Source organism: Bombina bombina, chromosome 1 (genome assembly GCF_027579735.1).
Source record: "Bombina bombina isolate aBomBom1 chromosome 1, aBomBom1.pri, whole genome shotgun sequence".
In the NCBI taxonomy this organism is placed as follows: Eukaryota; Metazoa; Chordata; class Amphibia; order Anura; family Bombinatoridae; genus Bombina; species Bombina bombina.
Window position 1 is genome coordinate 936,517,897 of NC_069499.1, and position 26,602 is coordinate 936,544,498.

Genomic DNA, 26,602 nt, shown 5'->3' on the forward strand with positions numbered 1-26,602 from the left:
GTTTTCAAACTCACACACACTGTTAGTTTATTGCAAGATTGCAGAAATAATCTTGTAATTACATGGTGTATGCTGTGACTTTAACACTCAGCAACCAGTATGCAAAATCTTGGCAACCAAATGCACTTACTTCTTTTAATCCCTTGTTCTCTCACAGACTAACAATATATTTATAAATGTCTGCTAATCCAACATATTGTTTTAAAAAGGGATTTTGTTGCCCTACTATATATGTACTCACCTGCACACATTTGACATTGATGCCTGGGCACACAAACTTCCTCCAGATCAGGTTGGCCTTGCTCTCCCCACAGGTGATGGGATAAACAAGTTCAGCTTCCAGACCTTCCAGACCTTCAAGACTCTCCTCTTCCTCCATCTTCACTTCTCAGATAAAAAAAAAGGAGAAGAAAAAAAAAAACATAAAAAAATAATGGTAAAAAACATAATTTATGCTTACCTGATAAATGTATTTCTCTTGTAGTGTGTTCAGTCCACGGGTCATCCATTACTTATGGGATATATTCTCCTTCCCAACAGGAAGTTGCAAGAGGATCACCCAAGCAGAGCTGCTATATAGCTCCTCCCCTCACATGTCATATCCAGTCATTCGACCGAAACAAGACGAGAAAGGAAAAAACTATAGGGTGCAGTGGTGACTGGAGTTTTAATTAAAATTTAGAACTGCCTCAAAAAAAGACAGGGCGGACCGTGGACTGAACACACTACAAGAGAAATAAATTTATCAGGTAAGCATAAATTATGTTTTCTCTTGTTAAGTGTGTTCAGTCCACGGGTCATCCATTACTTATGGGATACCAATACCAAAGCTAAAGTACACGGATGATGGGAGGGACAAGGCAGGAACATTAAACAGAAGGAACCACTGCCTGTAGAACCTTTCTCCCAAAAACAGCCTCCGAAGAAGCAAAAGTGTCAAATTTGTAAAATTTTGAAAAGGTATGAAGTGAAGACCAAGTTGCAGCCTTGCAAATCTGTTCAACAGAGGCCTCATTCTTAAAGGCCCAGGTGGAAGCCACAGCTCTAGTGGAATGAGCTGTAATTCTTTCAGGAGGCTGCTGTCCAGCAGTCTCATAGGCTAAACGTATTATGCTACGAAGCCAAAAAGAGAGAGAGGTGGCCAAAGCCTTTTGACCTCTCCTCTGACCAGAATAAACGACAAACAGAGAAGAAGTTTGCCGAAAATCTTTAGTTGCCTGTAAGTAGAACTTCAGGGCACGGACTACGTCCAGATTATGCAAAAGACGTTCCTTCTTTGAAGAAGGATTAGGACATAATGAAGGAACAACAATCTCTTGATTGACATTCCTGTTAGAAACAACCTTAGGTAAAAACCCAGGTTTAGTACGCAGAACTACCTTGTCTGAATGAAAAATCAGATAAGGAGAATTGCAATGTAAGGCAGATAACTCAGAGACTCTTCGAGCCGAGGAAATAGCCATCAAAAACAGAACTTTCCAAGATAAAAGCTTAATATCAATGGAATGAAGGGGTTCAAACGGAACACCCTGAAGAACTTTAAGAACCAAGTTTAAGCTCCACGGAGGAGCAACAGTTTTAAACACAGGCTTAATCCTAGCCAAAGCCTGACAAAAAGCCTGGACGTCTGGATTCTCTGCCAGACGTTGTGTAAAAGAATAGACAGAGCAGAAATCTGTCCCTTTAACGAACTAGCGGATAAACCCTTTTCTAAACCTTCTTGTAGAAAAGCCAATATCCTAGGAATCCTAACCTTACTCCATGAGTAACTCTTGGATTCACACCAATATAAATATTTACGCCATATCTTATGGTAAATTTTTCTGGTAACAGGTTTCCGAGCCTGTATTAACGTATCAATAACCGACTCCGAAAAACCACGCTTTGAGAGAATCAAGCGTTCAATCTCCATGCAGTCAGCCTCAGAGAAATTAGGCTTGGATGGTTGAAAGGACCCTGAATTAGAAGGTCCTGCCTCAGAGGCAGAGACCATGGTGGACAGGACGACATGTCCACTAGGTCTGCATACCAGGTCCTGCGTGGCCACGCAGGCGCTATCAGAATCACAGATGCTCTCTCCTGTTTGATCCTGGCAATCAGTCGAGGTAGCAACGGAAATGGTGGAAACACATAAGCCATGTTGAAAACCCAAGGGGCTGCTAGTGCATCTACCAGCACCGCTCCCGGGTCCCTGAACCTGGATCCGTAACAAGGAAGCTTGGCGTTCTGGCGAGATGCCATGAGATCCAGCTCCTGTTCGCCCCAACGAAGAATCAGTTGAGCAAACACCTCCGGGTGAAGTTCCCACTCCCCCGGATGAAAGGTCTGGCGACTTAGAAAATCCGCCTCCCAGTTCTCCACGCCTGGGATGTAGATCGCTGACAGATGACAAGAGTGAGACTCTGCCCAGCGAATTATCTTCGAGACTTCCAACATCGCTAGGGAACTCCTGGTTCCCCCTTGATGATTGATGTAAGCCACAGTCGTGATGTTGTCCGACTGAAATCTGATGAACCTCAGTGTTGCTAACTGAGGCCAAGCTAGAAGAGCATTGAATATTGCTCTTAATTCCAGAATGTTTATTGGGAGGAGTTTCTCCTCCTGAGTCCACGATCCCTGAGCCTTCAGGGAGTTCCAGACTGCACCCCAGCCTAGTAGGCTGGCATCTGTTGTTACAATCGTCCAATCTGGTCTGCGAAAAGTCATTCCTTTGGACAGATGAACCCGCGACAACCACCAGAGAAGAGAATCTCTGGCCTCCTGGTCCAGATTTAGTAAAGGGGACAGATCTGAGTAACCCCCATTCCACTGACTTAGCATGCATAGTTGCAGCGGTCTGAGATGTAGGCGCGCAAATGGCACTATGTCCATTGCCGCGACCATTAAGCTGATTACTTCCATGCACTGAGCTACTGATGGGCTTGGAATGGAATGAAGGACACGGCAAGCATTTAGGATTTTTGATAACCTGGACTCCGTCAGGTAAATCTTCATCTCTACAGAATCTATAAGAGTCCCTAGAAAGGGAACCCTTGTGAGTGGGAACAGAGAACTCTTTTCCATGTTCACTTTCCACCCATGCGACCTCAGAAATGCTAGAACTATCTCTGTATGAGACTTTGCATTTTGAAAACTTGACGCTTGTATCAGAATGTCGTCTAGGTACGGAGCCACCGCTATGCCTCGCGGTCTTAGTACCGCCAGGAGCGAGCCCAGAACCTTTGTAAAAATTCTCGGGGCCGTAGCCAACCCGAAGGGAAGAGCTACAAACTGGTAATGCCTGTCTAGAAAGGCAAACCTTAGGTACCGATAATGATCTTTGTGAATCGGTATGTGAAGGTAGGCATCCTTTAAGTCCACTGTGGTCATATACTGACCCTCTTGGATCATGGGTAGGATGGTTCGAATAGTTTCCATTTTGAACGATGGAACCCTTAGGAATTTGTTTAAGATCTTCAGGTCCAAGATTGGCCTGAAGGTTCCCTCTTTTTTGGGAACCACAAACAGATTTGAGTAAAAACCTTGCCCTTGTTCCGTCCGCGGAACCGGGTGGATCACTCCCATTACTAAGAGGTCTTGTACACATCGTAGAAATGCCTCTTTCTTTATTAGGTTTGTTGATAACCGTGACAGATGAAATCTCCCTTGTGGAGGAGAAGTTTTGAAGTCCAGAAGGTATCCCTGAGATATGATCTCCAACGCCCAGGGATCCTGGACATCTCTTGCCCAGGCCTGGGCGAAGAGAGAAAGTCTGCCCCCCACTAGATCCGTTTCCGGATAGGGGGCCCTTTCTTCATGCTGTCTAAGGGGCAGAAGTAGGTTTTCTGGCCTGCTTGCCCTTGTTCCAGGACTGGTTGCCTTTCCAACCCTGTCTGTAACGAGTAGCAGTCCCTTCCTGTTTTGGAGCGGAGGAAGTTGATGCTGCTCCTGCCTTGAAATTACGAAAGGCACGAAAATTAGACTGTTTGGCCTTTGATTTGGCCCTGTCCTGAGGAAGGGTGTGACCCTTACCTCCAGTAATGTCAGCAATAATTTCTTTCAAGCCGGGCCCGAATAAGGTTTGCCCTTTGAAAGGAATATTAAGCAATTTAGATTTAGAAGTTACATCTGCTGACCAGGATTTAAGCGATAGCGCTCTGCGCACCTGGATGGCGAATCCGGAGTTCTTAGCCGTTAGTTTGGTTAAATGCACAACGGCATCCGAAACAAATGCATTAGCTAGCTTAAGGGCTTTAAGCTTGTTCATAATCTCATCCAATGGTGCTGTGCGAATAGCCTCTTCCAGAGACTCAAACCAGAATGCCGCTGCAGCAGTGACGGGCGCAATGCATGCAAGGGGCTGTAATATAAAACCTTGTTGAACAAACATTTTCTTAAGGTAACCTTCTAATTTTTTATCCATTGGATCTGAGAAAGCACAACTATCCTCCACCGGGATAGTGGTACGCTTGGCTAAAGTAGAAACTGCTCCCTCCACCTTAGGGACCGTCTGCCATAAGTCTCGTGTGGTGGCGTCTATTGGGAACATTTTTCTAAATATCGGAGGAGGGGAAAAGGGCACACCGGGTCTAGCCCACTCCTTGCTAATAATCTCTGTAAGCCTTTTAGGTATAGGAAAAACGTCAGTACACACCGGTACCGCATAGTATTTATCCAGCCTACATAATTTCACTGGGATTGCAACCGTGTCGCAATCATTCAGAGACGCTAACACCTCCCCTAGCAATACACGGAGGTTCTCAAGCTTAAATTTAAAATTTTAAATTTCTGAATCCGGTCTCCCCGGATCAGATCCGTCACCCACAGAATGAAGCTCTCCGTCCTCATGTTCTGCAAATTGTGACGCAGTATCGGACATGGCTCTCGTGTCATCGGCGCGCTCTGTCCTAAACCCAGAGCTATCGCGCTTGCCTCTTAACTCAGGCAAATTAGATAATACTTCTTTCATAACACTAGCCATATCATGTAAAGTGATTTGTAAGGGCCTTGATGTACTTGGCGCCAAAATCTCATGCACCTCCTGAGCGGGAGGCGAAGGTACTGACACGTGAGGAGAGTTAGTTGGCATAACTTCCCCCTCGTTGTCTGGTGATAATTTCTTTACCAGTAAAGACTGACTTTTATTTAAAGTAACATCAATACAATTGGTACACATATTTCTATTGGGCTCCACATTGGCTTTTAAACATAATGAACAAGTAGATTCATCTGTATCAGACATGTTTAAACAGACTAGCAATGAAGGCTAGCAAGCTTGGAAAAAATCTTTCAATAAATTTACAAGCAATAGAAAAAAACGCTGCAGCGCTTTTAAAAACACAAAAAAACTGTCACAGTTGAAATAACAATGAACTAATTCAGCTATAGCCAACAATTTTAACAGTAAATGTATGAATTTAGCAGAGGATTGCACCCACTAGCAAATTGATGATTAACCCCTCAATACCCAAAAACAGATAATCAATTTATGATTTAACGCTTTTATCACAGTCAAACACACTGTCACAGGTCTGCTGTGACTGATTACCTCCCTCAAAAATGAATTTTGAAGACCCCTGAGCTCTCTGGAGACGTCCTGGATCAAGGAGGAAGAAGCAGGAAGACTATGCTAGAATTTTAACTGCGCAACAAGGCGCTAAAAAAGGCCCCTCCCACTCATATTACAACAGTGGGAGACCTGTTACAACGGTTTCTATGCAGAAATATACGTTAGCCATATCGAAAAAAATCATGCCCAAAAAGATTTATCACCAAAGTACCTCACAAAACGAATAACATGCCAGTAAACGTTTTAAAAACAACTTTCCAGTGTTATGCAAAGTTATCACTAAGCCTGCTACCAGTCGCTTCTACTGCAGTTAAGGCTCATACATTTATTTCAGTATTAACAGTATTTTCTCAGTCAAATTCTAGTCCCTAGAAAATAACTCAACTGCGCATACATTTATCAGCCTGATACCAGTTGCTACTACTGCATTAAAGGCTGTACTTACATCATATGGGTAACAGCAGTGTTTTCTTAGTCAATTCCATTCCTAGAAAATATTACTGCACATACCTCATTTGCGGGGGACCCCGCATGCTATTCCCTTTTCTGAAGTTACCCCACTCCTCAGAATGTGCGAGAACAGCCAGTGGATCTTAGTTACGTCTGCTAAGATCATAGAAAACGCAGGCAGATTCTTCTTCTAAATACTGCCTGAGAGAAAAAACAGCACACTCCGGTGCCATTTTAAAATAATAAACTTTTGATTGAAGAATAATTAGGTAAAAAACTCCTATCTCCTCTCGCGACCTCCTTCTTTGTTGAGACTTGCAAGAGAATGACTGGATATGACATGTGAGGGGAGGAGCTATATAGCAGCTCTGCTTGGGTGATCCTCTTGCAACTTCCTGTTGGGAAGGAGAATATATCCCATAAGTAATGGATGACCCGTGGACTGAACACACTTAACAAGAGAAAAACAAAAACACACATACAGCATTTAAATGGATACTAAACCCATTTTTTTTATTTCATAATTCAGATAGAGCATGCAACTTTCTAATTTACTCCTATCATCAATTTTTCTTCCTTCTCTTGCTATCTTTATTTGAAAAAGAAGGCATCTAAGCTAAGGAGCCAGACAGTTTTTGTTTGAGTACCCTGGACAGCACTTGTTTATTGGTGGGTGAATTTATCCACCAACCAGCAAGAACAACCCAGGTTGTTCACCAAAAATGGTCCGGCATCTAAACTTACATTTTTGCTTTTCAAATAACGATAGCAAGAGAATGAAGAAAAATTGATAATAGGAGTAAATTAGAAAGTTGTTTAAAACAGCATGCTCTATCGGAATCATGAAAGAAAAATTTGGGTTCAGTGTCCCTTTAATGATTTAACCCTTCTGACTTTTTCCACATTGACTAGTAGCCTTCAGTGGTATTTTTCAGCCCTGTACAATGTGATAGCACAGACATAAATAGATATAACTTCAGATGGAAAAATATTAAATGTGAACGTAGTTAAAACAGGTTTACTGGATGATGGACTAAGACTAAACAGCTTCTACAGCAGTGATGTTCTCTTTTGCACAATAAAGGCCAGTAGATGGATAGATAGATCGATATATGACTCTATTCAAGACAGGCCGTTTATTTTCAAGCAGGTTCACTTTAATCCACATCAAATTTTAACATGCATTCAAAAAGAAATGCAGGGAAAATACACTGCCAATATTCACACAAATGGCAGCAAGTTTTCAAGCAGAGAAATTGGGGTGATTTTATATTCTGGGGGAGTTCTTTCACATGTTTCTTATTTTAAGCATTTTCTCTAATGTTCAGTAATTTATTTTCAAACTTAACTTAAAGGGCCATGATACCCAAATGTTGAAACACTTGAAAGTGCTGCAGCATAGCTGTAAAAAGCTGACTAGAAAATATCACCTGAACATCTTGATGTAAAAAAGAAAGATATTTCACCTCAAAAGTTCCTCAGTAGCCACATCCCATTGTAAAGGACTTCTAAGCAACAAATCAGTATGTCTGTCCCGCGACAGCTAAGGGAGTGAGCTTACGTGCACACTCATCTTATTTCCCTATTCAATTTAAGGAAGTTTACTATGAAATCTCATGAGAGTTAAGTGAAATCTCATGAGATCACAGTGAAAGAGTCCATGACCTCAGCACTGCTGATGCTGATTGGCTGCTGTTCATTTCTTATTATTTTTTTTTACCTGCAGCTGAGCAACAGCTGAAGTATAACTTTTTTTACACAGAACTTACTCCGCTGAGCTGAGGAAATTGTGAGGTAAAATATCTTCCTTTTTTACATAGAGATGCTCAGGTGATATTTTCCAGTCAGCTTTTTACAGTTATACTGCATCAGTTTCAAGTGATTTAGCATATGAGTATTATGTCCCTTTAAGAGGTGGGTCATGTGTCTACCTAGAGACAAATTGGACCAAAAATAAAAAAAATGTATTATGGATATACGCATACTTTTTTTCTGCACTGCTTACTTGGCCCTATTTCCTACATTGCTTACAATACAAGTAGGTGGCAAAGGTTTGCAGTGAGAATATAAAGAATGTTTGTACTCTTACTTGCATTTTGAATTGAATTTCAAGCCAATATTGCTGCCGCATATATTTTCCTGCAACATTTCCCACATCGGCTGAAGAGCTGTGTATATATCAGCCAGCTTGCTAGATTTTGAATAAGGTCAATAGACACAAACATAAATGTACTGGACAAACAGATCTAGAATGAGCAGCCAATTAAACAATATAAATAAATGCATTTTTGCTTACAATATGTGTGTTTGTATATTTTTATAGTCTCCCAACAAGTTCAAGACGTGTGCAATTACCCATTTCTTTATTGTTTTGCACTAGTATATGCTTAATATTTTTTATAACATACAAAAAGTGTTTATAAAGAATTCAGATGTAAATATTTTATTGGAGCACAATAGTTTGTGTGATTTATTTTTCATGAAACTAGGATGTTAGTTGAAATGTGAACAAAGCATGTGTGAGACATTTAGATCAGAAAGAAAAGTATGTGAAAAGCACAGGTAAACTGAGCTACTATGGCCAAAATGTGTTTTCTGATGTTCAAAAAAATTCTGCAAAAAGTGTTTTCCAATGGCCAAGAATTATGTTTGAGAGGGGTATTAAAATGAATATTGTTTGTGGCCACTTATGAAATGGCTGCTAAGCTCTGCCCAGTGATGACATGGGCTGCATTAAATGCTTCACTAGTTGCAAAAGACTCACTAGTTGGATTCAACAGACGGTCAATGCTATTCAGCAGAGTGCTTAGATATAGCCCAGATTGTGATGTCATCAGTGGGCGGAGCTTGACAGCCATTTCAAAGTGGCCAGAAACAATATTCATTTTGAAAACATAAATTATGCTTACCTGATAATTTTATTTTCTTTAGATGGAAAGAGTCCACAGCTGCATTCATTATTTTTGGGAATTCAGAACCTGGCCCCCAGGAGGAAGCAAAGACACTCCAGCCAAAGGCTTAAAGGGACATTAAACACCTAATATATTTAGTAATTATGCTTTGTTTTTAGCATATTACTTAATCATTTACATGTTTATACAGATCGTTTTGTGATCTCACCTTCCTATGCATATTTGTGAGCTTTATAATATTGCCAGGAAACCACCGCCTATAGAATGCGGTGAGCGCCGCCATATTGTAACGTACGTTATACTATGACAAAGAGTCACGTGACCCGCGCTCCCGCATCCACACTAAAATAAATCTCCAACTCTCCACTGAATCTATGAAGCTCGCTCTCAGCAAATGTGTGAGCGAGCTTTATAGTATCAGTGTAGCTATTTACTTGACAGCTATGTTATAGAGGATCGGCTTGGCATTGATCTAATGTGTTATTGAAGTACTTTGCTTATATTCAATAACGATGGCAGCAACCGTTAGAAAAAGAAGACAATGAAATGAATTGTGTCTTTGCTTATGCTGGAGAGCGCCTCTATCCGTGCTCACAGCAATATGAAATATGACTTCCGGTTAAGTGCACATTACTTTCCCCATGGTTTACACGGATGCTGTGCTGAAGGGTGATACAGTGAATTTAAAATAATAAATTAACAGGTAGGATAATATATTTATATTAAAACAAAGGCGGTTTGCTTTTTAAGAATAACAAATACATTATAGATATAAAAAACTTAATTTCAGGTCCCTTTAAATACCTCCCCCACTTCCCTCATCCCCCAGTCATTCTGCCGAGGGAACAAGGAACAGTAGAAGAAATATCAGGGTGAAAAGGTGCCAGAAGAAAAAAAATAACAGACGCCCCACAGACAAATACGAGCGGGGAGCTGTGGACTCTTTCCATCTGAAGAAAAGAAAATTATCAGGTAAGCATAATTTAAGTTTTTCTTCATAATTGGAAAGAGTCCACAGCTGCATTCATTACTTTTTGGAAATCAATACCCAAGCTATAGAGGACACTGAATGCAAAAACGGAAGGGTACAAGAGGCGGCCCATTTTGAGGGCACCAGGCCTGAAAACCCCTACCCAACAAAATCCTGCTTCATCTGAAGCTGAGAACAACTTTGAAAAGGAAAAGGCCCAAGGACCCTGACCGCAGATAGTCCACAAGCCTTGCTAGAGACTGCAGGAACTAGACCCGACTTAGTCAACAGCCTCCAGGTGACACCGTCGTCCAGCAGTCGGTCTCCAAACAACACACTCCTTACTAAAGAAAGGGAACAAGCTACTGTATTCTTCCACAAAGAAGAAAAGACACAGAGAAAACATGAATGTTCTTGTAAAGCGTAGCTAATCCCCCTTAAAGTGAAAGTAAATCCTAGTGTTTTACAAACGCTAGGATTTACTATTGAAACAAATAAAGGGCACTTTCATTCATGAAGTATAAGATACTTCATGTACAAAGCTCCTTTATTTGATTCAATTGATCGCCGCTCTTAGCTCCTACAGCAGAGCACGGCTAAAAAAAAATTTGGCTAAGAGGTGACATTTTCACCTCTTAGCCAATAGCAGTGCGCTAAATCCGGCTCCCATGGGCGCCAAGCCGGATTTACCGCACAGCTATTGGCTAAGAGGTGAAAACGTCACCTCTTAGCCAAAAAATTTTTTAGCCGTGGGCTGCTGTAGCAGCTAAAAACGGCGATCGATTGAATCAAATAAAGGAGCTTTCTACATGAAGTATCTTATACTTCATGAATTAAAGTCCCATTAATTTGTTTCAATAGTAAATCCTAGCGTTTGTAAAATGCTAGGATTTACTTTCACTTTAAGGGACTTAAGGCGCTGCTCATCTTATCAACCTCGAAAGAAGGAAGGCTGAGTAGACCTCGCCCGGGAATCGAACTTGCAACCCTCGGTTTGCTACAGTGCAGAGTAGCCACAGTGCATTAGTATGCTGAGCTATAATGAACTCCAGACCAACAGAGACCCACCAGTCTCATAGAAACAAGGGGAGGCAACGCCCAGACCCCAGAATACAGAAACCACGGGATAAGGCCGGGAGTCTGAAACAGAGAGGATCTTACCCTAACACAGTGCAACCGCACTCTAAAAAGCAACTGAAGACGAAGGTCCCCAAGTCACAAAAAGGTAGCTTAGAATACCGAAATATTCAGAAATGAAACCTTGTGCAGCAAGCTCAGATAGGTCTGACAAACAATACCTGAAGCAAGAACACTGCAAGCTGCAGTCATGTAAAAATGATTCTGAAACTTAAATACTTGCAGGGCAAGCAGAAAGCAGCTGAAGATAGGATCCTTCAGATTGCTAAGTATCCACTAACCAGCGGATAACGTTGCAGGCTATCTAAGAGCCGCCAGTCCGTCCCACAAACCTTGAACATGGAGAAAGGAGAAACCTCAAGAGGCTTACCGTACCTCGAATGCTCTGAGGACGAATTTAGCAGAGCAACAGATCTCAGATCCTGCTCCAACACCAGACCAGCCCAAGCAACAGACATGTTGATAGACAGGGGGGACAGAAAACCCCCAAAGAACAAGCCCCCAGAGAATGGAAAGAAAAAGGGGGGACTCACCCACCCCAACAGAGCTCAGGTGCCAATTCAACCCGCTCCTCCAAAATAAGGCACTCCCAAGGAGAACGCCCCCTGGGACCTGGAACAGAGAAAAGTGCAATAGATCTGTAGAAAGACCTGTCCCAGCTCTCTTAGACAGTCTCTACGTAGAGAGATCAAATTCCAACAGGTGAAACAGAGCTCATAGAGCAGCAGATGCTGCCCCTTACATAAATAAGCCACCTGATCCAACCTCCTACACACAGGGCAGGACAAAGACCCTCCAGAGAGAGGAAACCCCAGCTCATAAGGAAGACAAACTATCCCCTCAAAAGGGAAGGGGCACAGATAAGAACAGCATACATGTCCACAATACATGAAGCCATAGTATGATCAAAACACAGACCGAATGAAAAAATCATCCAGACACCACTGTTGACCCAACAGAGAAAAAACCCAGTCCGAAGTACAAATCAGGCCCTAAAGTTTATAAGCAGTACCCGAAGGTGGATGTGAACTCTGGCCTTCCTGCTTGCAAGCCCAATGAGCTAGCCCCTTTTTCGCAACATAGGGTCCCTGAAAAAACTTGGTCATCCCGAACCAGTCCACAGGATCATAAGTCTCCAGACATCTAAGAAGGATCCAAGACAAGAACCCTGGACCCAGAATCATCCTAGAACGAAAGACACCCCAAGGGAACACAAGATACCCCTCTGAAGCAATCAGACTCACAGGGGATGAGAACCTGGAAACCCGGAGAACGGATACAGGACTCACTCGTAATTCCCAGCCCAAAGGGAAGAGAACACCCTTAGCCGGAGGTCAACAACCCTCCAACAAGGTGCTAAGCCGCGGGAAAGTCACACAATTTCTCTAAAGCCCAAAGGTCCCAAGGGCAACACTAAGGGAAATGAGAACGAGAACAGAGTCACCCGAAAGAGAGTAGAAAGAAAGGCTAGTCTCCATAATCCTTTCAGATTAACGTTCCAGAGGACCACACCCAAGGGAGAAGAATGCAAAGCATCCCGAACCCAGGTAGAAAAACATCCCCTAAGCAAAAAGCTTGGAAAAAAAGAGACAACACCTCCTATCGCCCCTGATATGGAGATGACTAACTCCCGAAAGAAGACAGAGCCTCACGGACTTCACTTCCTAATTAAGCGGCCAAAGCCATCAGAAAAACCGGACGAAGTCCAGAAAGTCTCGACCCAAAGGAAGAGAACTTCTAAAAGGAACAAGTCCTAGGACACCTCCAAAGAGACCAAGAAAGGCAAAACCGTAAGAACGGCGGTATGATGGACCTAAATCCTCCAAGCCTCCACAACCTACAACGGGAAGAAACATTCTAGTTCCTGGAAAAATCGGAAACGACTGAGCATGTCACCGCGGATCTTAACGGAGTCCTGGCCCAATAGCTTGAAAGGCGAATTAGCACCAATCCCCCATGCTCCTAAGCAACCACGGACCCTCAAGTCCTCTCAGGATGCTAGTTGAAGCTTGTAAAATAAAACAAGTAAACAATCAAGCCCAAGTAAAAAAATCATAAAAGGCACCACGTGTCTGAACTAGGCATCAAATACAGAAGGATTTGTACCCAGTCAAGACCAGTCTGAAACCAAGGGCCTCAGCACTGTCAAGGCCACATAGAGTCTCCCCTGAGATGGAGGGATAAAGAACAGTCAGACAGACTTTCACGAGTATCAATTCCAGAGAAGAAAGTTCCTGAAGGAAACATCACACCACAAATATCAACCTCAACAGATGAAAATAAAAGATAAGGCAACCCGTAGGTCATCGCCCAGGAAGAACGGACAGACCCGCAAGACCAACCCAACAGGGGTCCGAGACTTCCAAGCTCAGAACTGGAAAAGGATACACAAATAACAAAGACTATAAGAAGATTACTTCATCCCCTTATGTCTATGCATGCAAGCCAATCGAAGATTAAGACTGAGAATCCCCAGACCCATTAAGAGTGGGATCCTCCAGCAACGCCAAAAACATGCCTTAGTAGAACACGAAGGCGCGCCAGTCTATAACGAAAGGTGCAACATACCTCCGCCGGGAAAAAAGAAAACATTGGCCCCGAAGGTTGACCCCCTGAGGACTCAGGGGCAGTCGCTCCCCCTCAGGGCTGAACTGGACCAGGCGATCCCACGCCTCACGAGCCCTGGTTAACGGAACACGGATAATATCGTAAGCAAACTTCCGGGAGGTGCAGATGCGCCAGCGCCAAAGATATGGCCATGTGGAACCGTGTCGTAACCTCCGGTGGGAACAGGCCACACTCCCTAAAAGGATAAGTAGCATTTGGGTTACCTGCATGCAAAGTAAAAGTTGATGGTAGGGAACTCGTCTCGTGAGAAATAGAATCCCCAGAGGCGGATTGCTCAGTGGGCACCTGATTCCCTGATCCCGAGGAACAGAGCACTCTAAAACGGCATTCGGAACATAACTGATGGGCATGTATCACCCGGGTCAATTCATATTCTTCGCAAGAAGTAAAGTCTGAATCAGAGACATCCGTCTCCAAAAAAATCTGAATCCTCCATAACTGGGACACTGAATAAAAAATGGACCAATAAGAAAACCAGACACCAGCACACCAGAATTTCTCCGTCGCCACACGGTCAGGAAAGCGGAAATGGAATCACAAGATAAACTGTGCAGTCCATGCAAAAGCGCACCCGACCGTAAAGGGCGCATCACTAGACATAGGCCGTTCTGTTCCAAAATAGCCATGAGCTGAAGCAACACTACACAGTAGCAGACAGAATCACAAAACAAACATTATTATAAACCCACCTGTTCAATAACCCCCCTCAGGAGATATTAACCCTTGATTCATATATACAAAAAGGAGCCTCACTGAGACCCTATGTTAAAGTTATCCCCAAAAGGTTGTAGCAGCTCTCAGATAAACAGTTGTGATTATAATACATCCATGATGAAAGTAAAATGGAACAATCTTACCGGAATCTACGCCGTGGCACAGGAACACAGCCTTTCAAGTGTGACAGATAGTAGTGTCGCTTCTGCCATGGACTTGAGAGAAAAAAGCAGACAGCGAAACTCGTCAACGCTGATTGCTTGTGGAGCTGTTAACATGAGTCTGGATGGTTTCGCAGAAAGACTCTCCCTGCATCTCCGGACTCTAACTTTCACCCATGCTCTCACTGAGAGGTTGACAGGACTACTTAAAACTCCAGTCCCATGCTGAAGAGTACTAACCTCCATAAGAGGCTATTGAAAACTTCTGACACTTCTCTGCCAACCTCCTGGGAAGAAAGGCAAAGAATGACTGGGGGATGAGGGAAGTGGGGGAGGTAGTTAAGCCTTTGGCTGGGGTGTCTTTGCCTCCTCCTGTTGGCCAGGTTCTGAATTCCCAAAAGTAATGAATGCAGCTGTGGACTCTTTCCATTTATGAAGAAAATTACTTTTTTACTGTTCCTGCTGCATGATATAGAAAGGGGTGCAGGAGGATATTTGCAGTTTAAAAGGGACACTAAACCCCATTTTTTTTATTTCATGATTCAGATAGAGCATGCAATTTTAAGCAACTTTCTAATTTACTCCTATTGTCAATTTTTCTTCATTCTCTTGTTATCTTTATTTAAAAAGCAGGAATGTGATGCATAGGAGCCGGCCCAGCTGTGTTGATTCTCCTTTGAACAATAAATATTGAATTGCTGTCACCTCAACTGTGTTTTAAAATAAAGATAGCAAGTGAACGAAGAAAAGTTGATAATAGGAGTAAATTAGAAAGTTGCTTAAAATGTCATGCTCTATCTGAACCATGAAAGAAAAAAATTTGGGTTCAGTGTCCCTTTAATCTAAGGTAAGACTTTAAGATGAGTAAAGTGTAGACTGTCCCTTTAAGGGGACATAAAAACCAATTTTTTCCCCTTTCATGTTTCAGATAAAATGTAGAATTTTAAACTACTTTTCCTTTGTTGAAAAGCAGGAAGTTCAGGAGTGTGCAAAAGTCTACAGTACCATATGGCAGCAGTGCTGCTACAATGTTATACATTAGCAAGCGCACTAGATGGCAGCACTATTTCCTGTCATGTACTGCTCCAGACGTGCACACTACCTATCTAGAGATCTCTTCAACAAAGAATAACACAAGAATTAAGCAAATTTGACAATAGAAGTCAATTGGAAATTTTTAAAAAAAGTGTATTCTCTGTCTGAATCATTAAACAAAAAGTTTGGGTTTCATGTCCATTTAAGGCTTTATTATCTAATGCATGAAGTTAAGTTTGAATAGGCTTCTATAGTTCCTTAACCCCTTAATGACCGCAGCACTTTTCCATTTTCTGTCCGTTTGGGACCAAGGCTATTTTTACATTTTTGCGGTGTTTGTGTTTAGCTGTAATTTTCCTCTTACTCATTTACTGTACCCACACATATTATATACCGTTTTTCTCGCCATTAAATTGACTTTCAAAAGATACCATAATTTTCATCATATCTTATAATTTACTATAAAAAACATTATAAAATATGAGGAAAAAATGGAAAAAAAACACATTTTTTCTAACTTTGACCCCCAAAATCTGTTACACATCTACAACCACCAAAAAACACCCATGCTAAATAGTTTCTAAATTTTGTCCTGAGTTTAGAAATACCCAATGTTTACATGTTCTTTGCTTTTTTTGCAAGTTATAGGGCCATAAATACAAGTAGCACTTTGCTATTTCCAAACCACTTTTTTTCAAAATTAGCGCTAGTTACATTGGAACACTGATATCTGTCAGGAATACCTAAATATCCCTTGACATGTATATATTTTTTTTTAGAAGACATCCCAAAGTATTGATCTAGGCCCATTTTGGTATATTTCATGCCACCATTTCACCGCCAAATGCGATCAAATAAAAAATTTTTTTCACTTTTTCACAAATATTTTCACAAACTTTAGGTTTCTCACTGAAATTATTTACAAACAACTTATGCAATTATAGCATAAATGGTTGTAAATGCTTCTCTGGGATCCCCTTTGTTCAGAAATAGCAGACATATATGGCTTTGGCTTTGCTTTTTGGTAATTAGAAGGCTGCTAAATGCCCCTGCGCAAAATACGCGTATTATGCCCAGCAGTGAAGGGGTTAATTAGGGAGCATGTAGGGAGCTTCTAGGGTTAATTTTAGCTTTAGTGTAGTGTAGTAGACAACCCCAAGTATTGATATAGGCCCATTTTGGTATATTTCATGCCACCATTTCACCGCCAAATGCGATCAAATTAAAAAAAACGTTAATTTTTTCACAATTTTAGGTTTCTCACTGAAATTATTTACAAACAGCTTGTGCAATTATGGCACAAATGGTTGTAAATGCTTCTCTGGGATGCCCTTTGTTCAGAAATAGCAGACATATATGACTTTGGCGTTGCTTTTTGGTAATTAGAAAGTCGCTAAATGCTGCTGCGCATCACACGTGTATTATGGCTAGCAGTGAAGGGGTTAATTAGGTAGTGTGTAGGGAGCTTGCAGGGTTAATTTTAGCTTTAGTGTAGAGTTCAGCCTCCCACCTGACACATCCCACCCCCTGATCCCTCCCAAACAGCTCCCTTCCCTCCCCCACCCCACTATTGTCCCCGCCATCTTAAGTACTGGCAGAAAGTCTGCCAGTACTAAAATAAAAGATTTTTTTTTTTTTAAAAAGAAAAAAAAAAAAAAGCATATTTACATATGCTGTGTTTAGGATCCCCCTTAGCCCCCAACCTCCCTGATCCCCCCCAAAACAGCTCTCTAAGCCTCCCCCTCTGCCTTATTGGGGGCCATCTTGGGTACTGGCAGCTGTCTGCCAGTACCCATTTTTCACAATCAAATATTTATTTAATTTTTATTTTTTGTTATTTCCCCCCACCCCCCCCCCCCCCCCCCCCCGACCAACCCCCACCACCTAAATACCGAATAAGGTGTTTTTTTTTAAAATTACTTGTCCCACTTTTATTTTGGGACACATTTTTTTCTGTAGTGCAGCGGTCCCCACCCGGTCCCTGCCCCGGCGCGCCCCCGCGCGCGCCCCCACGTGCACGTGCGCGCGCCCCCGCGCGCGCCCGGACTTGCACGCCCACGATCCCGCCCCCCTCCACATGACAAGGGCCATCGATGGCCGCCACCCACCTCCCACACCGGCTCCCACCCACCAACGATACCGGCCATCGATGTCCGGTGCAGAGAGGGCCACAGAGTGGCTCTCTCTGCATCGGATGGCCATCTAAGGTTATTGCAGGATGCCTCCATATCGAGGCATCACTGCAATAACCGGAAAGCAGCTGGAAGCGAGCAGGATCGCTTCCAGCTGCTTTCCACACCGAGGACGTGCAGGGTACGTCCTCAGGCGTTAACTGCCTTTTTTTTGAGGACGTACCCTGCACGTCCTCGGTCATTAAGGGGTTAAAGGGCCATAATACCCAAATGTTTAAACACTTGAAAGTGATGCAGCATAGCTGTAAAAAGCTGACTAGAAAATATCCCCTGAACATCTCTATGTAAAAAAGAAAGATATTTTACCTCAAAAGTTTCTCAGTAGCCACATCCCATTGTAAAGGACTTCTAAGCAACAAATCAGTATGTCTGTCCCGGGACAGCAGAAGGAGCGAGCTTACATGCACTCTCATCTTATTTCCCTATTCAGCTTAAGGAAGTTTACAATGAAATCTCATGAGAGTTAAGTCAAATCTCATGAGATCACAGTAAAAGAGTTCATGACCTCAGCACTGTTGATGCTGATTGGCTGCTGTTCATTTCTTCTTCTTTTTTCTTTTTTTTTTAACCTGCAGCTGAGCAGCAGCTGACTATAACTTTTTAGACAGATTGTGAGGTAAAATATCTTCCTTTTTTACATAGAGATGCTCAGGTGATATTTTCCTGTCAGCTTTTTACAGTTATACTGCGTCAGTTTCAAGTGATTTAGCATATGAGTATTATGTCACTTTAACACCTGTCCTCCTGTTTGCTTAAAATATAATATATATGATATTTAAAATATTTCCAAAATATCTATGCTAATATAGGTGATAAAGACATTAATAGGCATTGTAAAACACATCTCAAACAACTGTATCTTTAAAATATGTCCTGTTATGCTGGGAAACCATGCAATAAAACGTATCACAAACTAGTGTGCTTTACTCAGACATTTCTATACTGCTCAATAGAAAGAGAGAAAAGAAAGAAAGAAAGAGAGAAAAGAAAGAAAGAGAGAGAGAGAGAGAGAGAGAGAGAGAGAGAGAGAGAGAGAGAGAGAGAGAGAGAGAGAGAGAGAGAAAGACAAACACTATCCTACTTATAGCACAAAATAGTGATGACAAATAATTCAAGTTAGAGACAAACTTGTTAACAAGGAAAACTGTGTGCTCATTATTATAGGGTTCCCGAAAATTCTGCATGAAACATACAACTCTAACCATGACTAATAGTATAATAGGTAAACATGGTGCATACGATTAAGGTAACACAAAGTACAACAGCCATATAATATGCATATTATGTTGGAACTGAATCTTAGATAGAGATATATATATTAAGTAGATAGAGAGATACAAATGACCCTAGGAACCAAACAAACAAAACTATTCTTTTTCATGAAAATGACTTAGTCTGTGTACATGTCTAATAAGCAGAGTATGGATGAATAAAACATTACATATACAGAAAAAAATGAAAAATATGGATACTCTTTATGAGCTTTGTTACATACTTTCCATACCTAGCACTGCTTCCTTCAGCTCGGTGGATGCATTAAAAGCGGCGGCAGCTGCAGCAGCCACATTTTCTGACTCCAAAGCTTCTTCAGCAAGGCTCCTAGAGACAAATCAATTCAAAATCTAAGCTTCTTGAAGACAAGAATTTCTAAATTTCTCCTAATGGGAGTAACATTTTGAGTTAAGCATTCATTCATCCTACTTCCCTCTTATTATACATTTGACAGCTTCTCTTTAGCTGTAAATAAGTTTCACTTTTTGGTCACTAGATGGCTCCAACATTATAGCAAGACACTGCAATGACAACCATTATACAGATTTGTATTTGTGAATTAGACCAATTTTTTTTTCCTTAAAGGGACACAGAACCCAAATTTTTTCTTTTGTGATTCAGATAGAGCATGTAATTTTAAGCAACTTTCTAATTTACTCCTATTAGCAAAAAGTTCTTCATTCTACTGGAATCTTTATTTGAAAAGCAAGAATGTAAGTTTAGATGCCGGCCCAGTTTTGTGAACAACCTGGATTGTTCTTGCTGATTGGTGGATACATTCATCCACCAATAAACAAGTGCTGTCCAGGGTCCTTGATTTTCTTTTTCAAATAAAGATAGCAAGAGAACGAAAAAAAATTGATAATAGGAGTAAATTAGAAAGTTGCTTAAAATTACATTCTCTATCTGAATCACGAAAGAAAAAAATTGGGTTCAGTCTTCCTTTGATGTGATGGTAAATCCTAGCGTTTGTGAAATGCTAGAATTTACCATTGGAACAAATAAAGTGGACCTTCATTCATTAAGTATAAAATAGTTCATGGTGATAGCTCCTTTATTTGTTTACAGCGTTCGCCGCACTGAGCTGCTAATGCAGCCCACTGCAGAACGCTATTCCCGTGCGGGAAATCCGGCTTGGTGCCGTAATAAGACAGCGCCAAGCTGAATTTCCTACAGAGCTATTGGCTAAGAAGTGGAAACGTCACCTCTCAGCCAAATAGCGTTCTGCATTGGGCTGCATTAGCAGCTCGGTGCGGCGAATGCTGCAAACAAATAAAGGAGCTTTCAGCATTAAGTATTTTATACTTAATGAATGAAGGTCCCCTTTATTTGTTCCAATGGTAAATTCTAGCGTTTCACAAACACTAGGATTTACCATCACTTTAATTACTAAAACCTGCTTACTACCTTGTCTTGACTCCACTAAACCTGCTATTTTATCCTCTTAAAGGGACACTGAACCCAAATTTTTTCTTTCGTCATTCAGATAGAACATGCAATTTTAAGCAACTTTCTAATTTACTCCTATTATCAATTTTTCTTCGTTCTCTTGCTGTCTTTATTTGAAAAAGAAGGCATCTAAGCTTTTTTTTTTAGGTTCAGAACTCTGGACAGCACTTTTTTATTGGTGGATGAATTTATCCACTAATCAGCAAGGACAACCCAGGTTGTTCACCAAAAATGGGCCGGCATCTAAACTTGCATTCTTGCATTTCAAATAAAGATACCAAGAGAATTAAGAAAATTTTATAATAGGAGTAAATTAGAAAGATGCTTAAAATGTCATGCTCTATCTGAATCACAAAAGAACAAATTTGGGTTCAGTGTCCCTTTAAGGCTTTTACTTTTTCTAGAAAGATATACTTGCTCAGTACTGAATTACTACTCTAGTTAGTTGTATCACTTTAATAATAATGTTTTATATTTATATAGAATAACACTAAGATAATTTTTAACCTTTATTTGAAATAATGCCTATATTATTTTCTCTATATTGTTTGATGGAACAAGAATGGTCTCTTCTTGTTTGAAGGGATAAAAAAAAAAAAGAGGAGGATGTAAGTTTTAATTTGTTCATGCCTGTACAACCTATATTTTTATGTATGTCCTCAATAATAACATTAAAAAAAATTTTGAATGTTAGCAGAGGTGTAAATCACTATTAAAACGACATGACATGATCTCTAATTTATTAGAGCATGTAAGTTTTGTACTACTTATAACTGTGTTTAACAACTTTACAATTCACTTCCATTATCAAAATGTGCACTATATTTTTTATATGCACACTTTCTGAGGCACCAGCGCCTACTGAGAATGTGCAAGAATTCACAGTATATATGTATATGCATTTGAAATTCAGATTAAGTGCTTTTGCATAGTTTTTATTTGTTATACAATTCTACTGTATTTAATGGCCTTTAACCCTGGCAAATCGGTTAAATAGAGAATTGCTGAAAAAAGCAGGCTACAGCCAATGAGCCAGTTAGCAACAGCACTCACACAAACCTGGGAGCTGTAGTTCTTGTGGGGAATCAGAGGGACATTACCCATATGTTTAACTCATTTGCTGGCATTAAACACATGGAATTCCACTGTGATTCTATGTTTAAACAAGAGCATGTCACTGTAGTGCAAAACGTGCATCACCTGTATTTATATATCAAGGTACATTTATACACCACCCACTTACCTAGGGTTTGACAAATTATACTGGCCAAAGAGCCATGAATCATAGTATTTACTCCTGTTCCTAACATTTTGTATTATTTAGAATATAGCCAGCTCTTTTGGCTCCTAAGCTTGACATAATTGTGTTAACCCCTGCATTAACGCGTACTTAGAGCAAAATGTATGTAAAAGAAGGTCAAGCTTTGTGAAAGACTACAACATTCTTACCGGTTAGTTGTCACCAGCACAGCTTTAACTTCCTCCATACCACTGCTATCCATGATGTTGTCTGGAGTGGTAACTACCACCACTTCCTCCACGTGCATACTGACATCTGGGGTGGCCATGGCTAATGAGCCAGACAGGGAGATGCTGTAAAGTGCATAAAACAAATATTACTTAAGCTATCCACAGATTAATTGCATAAATGAACGCAACTTGATTTAAAGATGAATTGTGCAATAAACTTTGGAAAAAAAACTTATATTAGCTACCTTAATATTGGCTTTAATTTTTGCCAGGTGATTGGTAAAATCAGCCGGGTGCTTTGCCCATTAAAATGGTTCTGCATTGATATGCTTGAATGGTTTCAATACTCTCTTTCAAACTGAACGTTTGCACTGGCTCTTCCAGCATTTTTTTAATTTAAATTACATTTAGCATAGCACAAGATCAGCCTTAAAGGGCCAGAATAATAAAAAAAATGACATACTCAAATTCATTAGAACATTTTTAAGACTATCGACCCTGCACTACTATGTGTTTAGCATGTAGAAGGGGGTTAAACACACAGTAGAATTACTGTCCGGGGCCTGCAGAACACTGATCCAATCAGCAACGCTAGTTACACAACGGAGTCATGCGACTAGCTCCGCCGATTGGATCAGCAGTGCTCTTCAGGTCTTGAGCAGAAACTTTACTGTGTGTGTGTGTGTTTAACTCCTTTGCAGGGGTTAAACACATAGTAGTGTAGGGTTGCTAGCAGGGTGGATTAGATTCAAATCACTAGCAGTAAGACGCGATTTAAATCAGTTTAAATCATAGTTTTCTACATAAAGGTTTCATTTTTAGAATAATAACTTTTCAGATTATTTTTCCAGTTATATCAGAAAATTACTGATTTAGTTATATACCGTTAGAAATACATAGATCATTGAAATTAATGAAATTATTGGGAGGTGAACTATCTCTAGTTTAATAGGTTCATATTTGATCAACTTTTCAGCTGTACTTTATTGGAAGGAGAAAAACAATAATTACCTTAATAATATAACTTTAACAATAACATAATATTTTACTTTTAAAGCTTGCCCCTCCCCCTCACACTTAGGTCCTTGTGCAGCTCTATTCCACTCCAAAAACAACCTTCTATTCATTGAGCTTCTACATTTGATGTTGATTCTGTGTAAATAGATGTGCAGAGGAATAGAATTACAGGGACAGTAAAGTTTAAATTAAAATGTAATGATTCAGATAGAACATGCAATGTTAAACAACTTTCCAATTTCCTCCTCTTATCTAATTTGCTTTGTTCATTGGGTATCCATTGTTGAAAAGCATACATAGGTAGGCTTAGGAGCAATGCACTAATGTAGGCTCTTTGTCATTGGCTCACCCAATGTATTCACCTATCTCCCAATAAAGCATTGTTCTCCTTCAACAAACGATACCAAGAGAATAAAGCACATTTGATAAAAGAAGTAAATCTGAAAATTGTATGCTCTATCTGAATCATGAAATAAATATTTTAGGTTTATGTCCCTTTAAAGGGATATAAAACCCAAAAAAACACTTTCTAAATTACTTCTATTATCAATTTTTCTTTGTATCTTTTGTTGAAAAGCAGGGTCGTATGCTTAGGAGCTGGCCCATTTCTAGAACACTATATGGCAGCAGTTTTGCAAGAATGTTATCCATTTCCAAGAGCACTAAATGACAGCACTATTTCCTGCTATATAGTGTTCCAGATGCTAACCTAGGTATCTTTTTAACACATAATATCATGGGAATGAAGCAAATTTGATAATAGACGTAAATTGGAAGGAAACTGTTTTGTTTGTTTTTTTACAATGGAATGCTCTGTCTTTATTACAAAATAAACTTTTTGGGTCTCATATCCTTTTAAGGTCTATTTCTCAACTCTTTCTGTTTATTGTATAACATGTTTGCTATGATGAGGCAAGTTATTTCTGCAGACACAAATTCACAGTTTTGAGAACTATAAAACCAAGAATATGTGACAAAATCTTCTAGACAGAAAAAATACCAACAATAATCTTATAGAAACCTTTGAGAAAGTATAACATTGTGGACATGGACCAAATAGAGCCATGAATAAGAATAAACAGCCTCATGCTACATAATTAAAAACTAGTCCTTATTTCAGGATAAATAACTTTTGGCTTATAATGTACCTTAATTAGAAACTATATTGAGACAGTTTTGTTTTTTTAAATCGATCTTCTACCAATGAGGTTGCGCTTGCACCTCTAAACCAATAGCCGTGCGTGCATACAGAAACCCGTCAGTTGTCCACCATATTTTTAGTGATGGTAAATACAGGTAGCCCTCAGGCTACGCAGGGGTTAGGTTCCAGAAGGAATGGTTGTAAATCAAAACCGTTGTAAATTGAAACTCAGTTTATAATGTAAATCAATGGGAAGTGAGGGAGATAGGTTCCAGGCCCCTTTAAAAATTGACATAAGTAACACCTAATACATTATTTTTAAAGCTTTGAAATGAAGACTTTAAATGCTAAACAGCATTATAAACCTAATAAAATAATCACACAACACAGAATATATAATTACACTAAGTTAAATGAACAAAAACATTTGCTAAACAACATTATAAACCTAATAAAATAATCACACAACACAGACTTCACTTGCATTTTTCTGCAAACAGTTCTTTCTATGCATTCCAATCTGGACTGATTTATAGACAGGAAGATCTTGTTCCTTTGAAATCTGCTCGATAGCTCAGGTCTGGTTAAACTGATCAATTTCAGCTTGCTTGGCTTTGCTGCAACACAAGCGGACAGCTCCACCTACTGGCTATTTTAATAAATGCACTACTTCTCAATGCTTTTCAATAGCAGTCACATGACTGGAAAAAAAGGTTGTTATTCTGAAACGGTGTAAATTGAACCGTTTTAAAATGAGGGCCACCTGTACTAGCGTTTGTTATACGCTTGCATTTACCATCACTTTACAATTACATGCTCTAACAAATTAGAGAATGCCATTTTGTGCCTAGTATGACTCTTTAATAATTTTACACTGTTTCACCTATAAATCTTCCATCAACATTTAATAAACTTTTTTATTTTTTGTGACATTAACTCTAAACTGATGATATTCATTATAAGTGAGTCAACTGGTAAATATATGTATATACTCAAGTACACTTACTATATAAAATATAGTATACTTTAATATATAAAATGGTAATAAAAAGTAATATGACAGCTTTAAAAGGGACAGTAAACACTTAGGGCCAGATTACAAGAGGAGCATTATTTAACACTCCCGCTCGAGTGCTACATGCTCTAGAAATAAGCTTTTCGCGGGTCGTCGGGTTGCACTTGTATTACAAGTTGAAAGTAAACTGTTTCACCTGCTAACCCAACATGTGTAAAAAGACAAACTTACAATATTGCGCGCGCAATAACACCACAAACACGATTGCATATTCTCAAGTGTACTAACCCAAGAAAATATGAATATTTCACATTACAATGTTCTTTGCATAACAGAATATGTTCTATTTGTTCAAAAATACATATTTCTACATACAGTATATCTGATGGTATTTTGGTGCAATATATATCTATACATGATTATATATAGGTATAGTCAGAGGAAGGGACTGTTTGGTGCCCCGAAACGTCACAAATAAAATCTTTATTACACAGACGGCTGAAGTCCAGTGAGTGCTTATTCTAATTTTGAAACTATTGGCATATCCGTATAGCACCCTGGCAGTTGATGACAGATGGTGAGAGTACATACACCTACAAATCAAATTATATATATATATATATATATATATATATATATATATATATATATATATATATATATAGATAGAGAGAGAGAGAGAGAGAGAGAGAGAGAGAGAGAGAGAGAGAGAGAGAGAGAGAGAGAGAGAGAGAGAGAGAGATAGAGAGGAATATCTATTTATAAATACTTAGAACATATTCTGCTATGTGCAGAACATTGGAATGTCAAATATTTACAGTAAATACATAGTTAAAACCATTATTAAATAGGAATGTTGCAAAAATATGTTGTTTTTTTTTTTGTTTTCATCTAATTAACTGCAAAAGACTTCAATGCACGTTTACTTTGTGGGAAATATCAATATTTTTGAAATGCACCCTGGTGACTGTTGTCATTGATAGTGTGTGCCAAGCTTCCAATTTGACTTTGCATATATATATATATATATATATATATATATATATATACATACATACATACACACACACACACATATATATATATATATACATACATACATACATACATAAACATCTTTAGACATTTAAATGTATCTCAATGTTTAAGGGGACAGTCAACACCAGCATTTTTGTTGCTTTAAAAGATAGATAATCTTTTAATTACCAATTCCCCAGTTTTGCATAACCAACACAGTTATAATTATACACGTTTTACCTCTGTAATTACCTTGTATCTAAGCCTCAGCAGACTGCCCCCTTATTTCAGTTCTTTTGACAGACTTGCATTTTAGCCAATCAGAGCTGTCTCTATGGTAAATTCACGTGCATGAGCTCAATGTTATCTATATGAAACACGTGAACTAATGCCCTCTAGTGGTGAAAAACTATCAAAATGCATTTAGATTATAGGCGGCCTTCAAGGTGACCTCCTAGGTTTAGCTTTCAACTA

At 39.8% G+C, this 26,602-nt stretch overlaps 1 protein-coding gene across 3 annotated transcripts in view; it reads right to left on the reverse strand.

Moving 5' to 3' along the window:
- GMEB2 (glucocorticoid modulatory element binding protein 2) overlaps window positions 1-26,602 on the reverse strand; it is a 53,635-nt gene that overhangs the window by 12,466 nt on the left and 14,567 nt on the right. For 2 of the 3 annotated variants that reach the window (XM_053701064.1, XM_053701147.1), the window contains exons 2-4: window positions 21,918-22,061; window positions 19,243-19,346; window positions 242-384 (exon numbers count right to left, since the gene is read on the reverse strand). In XM_053701064.1, coding sequence (XP_053557039.1) covers window positions 242-384; window positions 19,243-19,346; window positions 21,918-22,036 — 366 coding nt within the window. In that variant the 5' untranslated portion in view covers window positions 22,037-22,061. The remainder of the gene's footprint in view (window positions 1-241; window positions 385-19,242; window positions 19,347-21,917; window positions 22,062-26,602) is intronic. The other variant, XM_053701229.1, reaches the window with a different exon arrangement.